We start from the raw sequence: 6,421 nt of genomic DNA, 5'->3' as shown, positions 1-6,421 counted from the left end.
TGCTAGTAGGGGCAGGTTAACTGAGATCTTTCCAAAATGAAGAGAAACAAGGAGAAGAACTCCATAAAAGTGGCTTCCTCAAAAATTCCTAACAGAATTGTCAGATATGATCCTGGGTCTTTAGCTTGCTGCTCCCCTCCCCCACCCTTGGAACACAGTCTGCTTGCTTGTCCCCGTCGCCATGGTGACGGAGCTCTGGGCGCACTCATTCTAGCAACTAGGAAAGAATGTGTGGTTAGGGGTGGGTGGACCCCTGCCCATTCAGCGAGGCGATCCCGGGCCAAATCCGGGTACCGAGTTAGGGACCATGCCCGTGGTGGTCTCCTCCACCGACCGCAGTAGGGACGCGCGTGTCGGGGCTCCAGAATGGCACCAGGCGGCCCAGGCCACCTCTCGCAAGGCGCACCTTCTGACCGATCGCTGCGGACAGGAGGCGGTGACCATGTGGCAGCCCAAAGACAGTGTGCTGGACCCGAACGTGGCTCACCACCTGGGCCGCGCCGCCTACATGGAGCCCTGGCGCTTTCGCGTGGAGATGCTGAAAGGCGGCGGCACCTTGGAGAAGCCACCGCCAGGAGAAGGCGTCACTCTGTGGAAAGGGAAGATGAAGCCCCCCGCCTGGTACGCGCGGCTACCGCTGCCCATGCACCGCGACGCGCATGCCCAGCAGACGGCCGAGGTGGTGCACGCGCACGCGCGCGGGGCGCGCCTCACCGCCGCCCGCCTGGGCCGCGCGCAGCACCAGGTCAATGGGCAGCTGCGGCTGCTCCTGCGCCAGCGCGAGGCCAGCGATCGCAGGCTCAGCGAGGTGCGCAAGGGCCTGCTCATCAACCAGCAGAGCGTCAAGTTGCGGGCCTACCGACCCAAGTCCGAGAAGGTGCGACCCTCGCCGCCACCACACCAGAGGCAGAGGCTGAAGCTTCCTTCCTCAGACACACCACACCTCCCGTTCTCCATCTCCAACGATGACACCCCAAGATAGGGTGATTAAGCCTCCAAGCTCCAAAGCCTGAGAGTCCCCCCGCAAAAAAAAAAAAAAAAAAAAAAAAAAAAAAAAAAAAAGTGTTACCGAAATTGGAGTCACAATTTGTGCCTCCAAGAAACCAAGTTTGGCCACTAGAACAGGGTGTTTAATCAATGAGGCCACATCGAGAAGAGGGACAAAGACCCTCTTCAGTCCATCTTCGTGGCCCTCGGTGAGATTAAAGTTTAAACAAGGATAATCCTCCCAGTTTCTGACTACTGGGATTAAAGGTGTGAGCCTGGCTTCTATGGCTTGTGGCTGACTTTGCTTTCTGAACCCTGAGGCAAGCCTTAATAAATCACAAATAATAGATCAAAAAAAAGTTTAAAGAAGGAGCCACGGTTTGCACATCCAAGCAGTCCGAGTCAAGGCGTGGTCCTGTGCGTCGCTGACCTTTTGTCTCAGCTCCGTCTCTCCAGTAGCAGTCAGTACTGTGTGAAATCCTTTTCTGGGATCAAAGTTCCTCCTCCAGGTGGCACCAGGCCTTTTTCTTCTCCCAGCATGAGATATGTGGGGTGAATTCCATTTTCCTGAGGTTCATTGATAGATTGAAGGACATTAGTGTCCCTTTAGAATATCTCTATTCCAGTCAGGCTACTTACAAAAGGGTTTAAAAAAAAAAAAAAAAAAAAAAAAAAAAAAAGCCCCTTTCGCCAGTGGACAAACTATTACAAATTCCCCCGAGTCACACTGCATGAAAATCTTCCCAAGGAGGAAAATTCACAGCCCCAAGTCTGAACATCAAGTCACCTCTATCCCTGCTCCAACAGTCTCTCCCCCACCCCTCGACGCTCCACAGGGTTTGCCTTGGCCACGAGGCCACAATGCCCCAACTTCAAGGGAAAAATACCCTCAGACCCAGCTAAGGAGGGCACTTGATGATGAACCACAGATGAACCACACCCCACAAAACGGAAAATAAAACCCAGCCCTGAGCTGAGGAGATAGGTCAGTTAGTAAGAACCCTTGCCCTGGAAACATGAGGGCCTGAGTTTGAATCCTCAGCATCCACAGAAAAGCCAGACATGGCTGAGAGCCCCATCACTGGAGCCCCATCACTGAGAGTTGGAGGCAGGGGATATCCCAGCAGCCTAGCCCAAACATCAAACTTTAAAGTCAGCAGACAGCCACCTCAGCAAGTCATAGACACTTGATTTAAAAAAGAAAATAAGAAAAGCGACCCCAAATCCCTGCACGAGAGGACCTCCTAGAGAGACTAGTACTCAGTGAGAGTCCCAGTCCCAGCCCCTCTCCCAAGGGAGGGAAACTCCTCCAGCTTCAAGTTCCAAGTTCCGTGTTTGACAAGGATGTGAGGTCCTCTCCACTGTGAAAGATAAAATCCCCCTCCAGCCTTCGGAGAGTAATTCTTCCCTTGTCTTCTAGATCCCGGACAAGGCTGACAGCATGCTTGTCTGGGAGAAAGAGGAGCTGAAGTCCATGAAGAGAAAAATGGAGAAAGACATGGAAAAATCAGAGACCTTGCTCAAGGTTAGGGGGTACCTGGACAGGGACACCTGGATGCCTATGCACAATCCGATCTGACCTAACTGGGGAATATATTCAAAGTACAGTTATGAAAATGTCACAATGAAACCCATTGTGTAAAATTAGTATATGCTAATAAAAAAAACTTTTGTTTTGTTTTTCCAGACAGTGTTTCTCTGTGTTGCCCTGGCTGTCTTGAAACTCACTCTGTAGACCAGGCTGGCCTTGAACTTAAAGATCTGCCTGCCTCTGCCTCTGCCTCCCAAGTGCTGGGATTAAAGGTGTGCCCCACCAATGCCCATCAATAAAAAAATAAAATAAAATAAAACACATTTTTAAAAAACCACAGTAAATAAATAAATAGCCCTCTTCTCTTGATACCCAGCTGCTGCTAGTCATTCCTGTCTCCACATTTCTCTAAGTGGAAAGGATATCTGAGCAATTTGTTCCTGTTAGCCAAGCACCAAACCCACACTCAGCACACTCTCCGGCACACAGTAGGGACTTGATAAATATTTGGATCTGTGTAGGGAAGACATTTTCTTTTTGAAGTACCAGGATCCAGCACACTGAGTTATATCACAGGATCAACTTTTGATTGTTTTAAATGGTGTGTATATTGGAAGGGGAGGTTGTACATGTCATGTAGGTGCCCCTAGGAAGCCAATGGTATCAATTATTCATGAAGCTGGACGGACAGACAGTTGTGAGCTGCCCAATGTGGGTTCTCACCTTCCACCTTATGTGTCCTAGGTATCAAACTCAGGTCATCAGGATTCGCTGCATTCTCCTTCACCTGATGAGCCATCTTATGAGCCCTCAGTAGGCTTTCTCTTGGTGTCAGATGACAAATGCCTTCAGCCTTGTGTTCTGTATACCCTGCCCTAACTGCTCAAGGGGGCCAGAGCAGCATAAAATCACCAGAACCAGTGTGCCCAGGAATAGGTGTCTGTGTCCTGATTAAAGTAAATAAACAGGGGGCTGGAGAGATGGCTCCATGGTTAAGAGCACTGACTGATCTTCCAGAGGTCCTAAGTTCAGATCCCAACCATCTATAATGGGATCTGATTCCCTATTCTGGCATTCAGGCATAGAGAGCATTCATATACATAAGTAAGTCTTTTTTAAAGTTTAAATAAATAAAAATCAAAGCAGGCCACCAGTTGGTTCAGGGGAGAAAGAGGCACCAGGAAACATATGAGTTACTAAAAGACTCTACAACATCTAGGGGAGAGGTGTGTTTACAAGGATATATTCATATGCAAGGGGCTTCTATTTTGATGAATTTGGACTTCCCTGTAACAATTAGTTGAGTCAGCTTAGAGGCCCAAGTGCTTTGTGATGGGTTCAGCCCCGCCCCCAACCTCCAAGCTGACTCTCTGCTTTCTTTCTCTGGCTCTCAGGCTCTGGCCTCCTGCCGGGACACTCTGAACTTCTACTGTCAGGAAAGGCTTCAAGCTGTGGAGCTCATGAACCAGCCGCTGGACAAGGTTTTGGAGCAGGCTGGTCGCCACTCGTGGGTGGACATCACCCGACCCCCAACTCCGCGAACTCAGGGCCAGAAAACGCCTCCCCCTGACCCCGTGGGCGCATACACCCCAGGTAGGCACCACAGGAAGGTGTCTGCTAAACCCTTAACTAGAGTGGTCACTTTCCCTGGACACTTGCTACAACACCTATACAGTCACAGGTTTTACTTCAAAAGAAGCCAATCCAAGGCACAATTTAAATATCCTCACTTACTCCCCTTACCTTGGCTTTTCTCCCAGTCCTTCAGCCACCCCTAGCACACCACCATCACTGAGAGGGAAGCAGAGGAGAGGGGAAGGAGAGGCAGAGATGACCGTGGTCCCCACGTACATCCTGTGCTTTCACAGCCTGCGCTAAGGCTTTGTATGAAGCCAAGCGCTTGTTGATGGAGTCCAAGGACACCTTAGCGGAGATGGCAAAGAACGAGGTGGACATTCAAAATCAACAACAGCGGATCAGCGACAGCGTATGCGCCTACCTGGCACAAAAGATGCGAGAGACCTTGGAGTTGAAGGTGCCCACGCGGCCTGGAGAGGCTCCAGGGCGTGGCTGCTGCTGGAGTGGGTGGGGAAGGAGGGGATAGTGGCCCAGTACGAGACCCCCATGCTCCCCCATCTGCAGGAAAGAATGACTATGACTTTAGGGCTAATGAGGGGAACTATCCACCGGTGCATGAAGTTCAATCAAGAGATGTATGTCACCAGGGGTCTTATCAAGGTAATGTTTGAGGGAGAAGTATCTAGGGGGGGAGGGGAGGAGGCAGGTATCGCGTAGGCTCAGCCTCACTGCTCTCCACAACAAACTCTGCCAGGGTCCTCTGTTGAAAAGAGACCTGGAGGCTCGAGAGAAACTGAACAGACCCTTGGTTCGCATGTATCAGAAACACGTGGGCACCCAGCTTCCCGAAGCTACGCACCTTGCCCAGGTATGCCCCCTCCATGTCCCCTTTGGGTGCGACCATGTCCTTGTAAGCTGCCCCAGCACACGTGACCATAGATAAACTGCTCTCTGCAAGTCTGTCTCTGACGGATATAGCTTTTCAGCCGGCCCTCCCACAGCCCAGCTCTGCAACTCCTAACTTACGTTGCTCAGATGCGTTCCACCATTTCCTGGAGCGTCTGCTGTAAAAGCATCACCTCCATCAGCCTCCTCAGCCATTTGTGTTTGTGTTTTGTTTGGTTGTTTTTTTCACGAAAACCTGGGCTGGCTTTTTTTTTTTTTTCTGGGACCCCCCTGCAACTGAGACCTACCTCCTCCGCTATGCTTTCTCAAAAGTGGGGCCCTCCCAGGTGAACGCCTGGTCCAACTGTTAACACCTGCCTCCTGCATAGAATTCCGGCCCTCTTCACATCTACTTTACGCTCATGACTGCCCCGTGTAGGTTTGGCTCGCCTGTCTTCCAGCACTGCCTACTCCCTTCCCAGCACAGTCCTAGCAACAACTTTTACCCTGCAAGGCCCTACTACCTGTGTGTCTCCTTAGTATGACCCCACTCCGCCCCAACACATCCCTTCCCTTACCCATATGGCCCCTCCTTCTCCCCAGAACGGGTCCGCCCCACCTTGGAACAGCTCCACTTCTCCCAAACAATGCCCCACCTCTGCCAGCACTGTCTCTACCCTCCCTCAAAAGACTTGACTAGCTCCATACTTCCTAAAAGTCCCACCCCTGCCCACAACCCCCACGCCCCTCCCCAGAGCAGCCACGCCCTTTCTCTGCAAGGATTGAACTTCCACAGCACAGACCTGCTACCCTGTCGTTTTTAAAACACTGTTCCTCCCCTGCAAAGCCCCTTGCTCCTTTACCAAGACCTGCCCCTCCCAGCTCAGCCGGGCCACCTCCTCGCCCAGGCCCCGCCCTATCCCAGCAAGATCGCTGCCCCCTCCCTTTCCAGGGTACAGACAAGCTGACGCGCCACAACTTGCACATGGAAAAGAATTTAGAAGAGCTCCGTACAACACACGACAACCTCGCTTGGAGCCTCAAATGCAAAAAGATAGGACATGACGTTGACTACGATGTGGTGCGCCTGCGCCAGCGCCAGCGCCACCCGCAAGTGTGCTATGGGCAGGCACAGTGCCTATTCAACAACTGGGACCCTTTCAGTACCGGAAACGGTACTACCTTCAAGTGACCACAGCTGTTCTTGGGCTCAGGCGACTGAAGAGTGTCCCCAGCTAGATGGCCCTCCCTCCCCTCTGACTCACCTTCCCTCCAAACGCCCTCTAGCAGAACTATAATTAAAGGTATTATCACTTATTAGATACCTGTGTGTCAATCATGCCACAAAACCTAACGTGTATTTGCTGTCAAACTGTTAGAATTCAAATTCCAGGTCCCTGGTTTCAAGCTGTGTGGCTTTGGGCCACACACTGCCCTTCT

At 51.5% G+C, this 6,421-nt stretch overlaps 1 protein-coding gene across 1 annotated transcript; it reads left to right on the top strand.

Annotated features, from left to right (window-relative positions):
* The first annotated feature begins 307 nt into the window (after nucleotides 1–307).
* On the top strand, nucleotides 308–6,173 carry Ccdc105 (coiled-coil domain containing 105). Its single transcript, XM_027419558.1, has 7 exons — nucleotides 308–877; nucleotides 2,408–2,512; nucleotides 3,913–4,111; nucleotides 4,387–4,553; nucleotides 4,661–4,756; nucleotides 4,851–4,964; nucleotides 5,934–6,173. Exons 1-7 carry the CDS (start codon nucleotides 308–310, stop codon nucleotides 6,171–6,173), a joined length of 1,491 nt encoding a protein of 496 aa, XP_027275359.1.
* Nucleotides 6,174–6,421: the final 248 nt, after the last annotated feature.

Source organism: Cricetulus griseus, chromosome 5 (genome assembly GCF_003668045.3).
Source record: "Cricetulus griseus strain 17A/GY chromosome 5, alternate assembly CriGri-PICRH-1.0, whole genome shotgun sequence".
NCBI lineage: Eukaryota > Metazoa > Chordata > Mammalia > Rodentia > Cricetidae > Cricetulus > Cricetulus griseus.
This window is presented reverse-complemented; position numbering and strand designations above follow the sequence as displayed.

Bases quoted from the DNA above. Each gene is read 5' to 3' on its own strand.
- Ccdc105 (XM_027419558.1), top strand. From the start codon at position 308: ATGCCCGTGGTGGTCTCCTCCACCGACCGCAGTAGGGACGCGCGTGTC. The intron at 2,513-3,912 runs GTTAGGGGGTAC...TCTGGCTCTCAG, and splicing joins AATCAGAGACCTTGCTCAAG to GCTCTGGCCTCCTGCCGGGA. The intron at 4,757-4,850 runs GTAATGTTTGAG...AAACTCTGCCAG, and splicing joins TCACCAGGGGTCTTATCAAG to GGTCCTCTGTTGAAAAGAGA.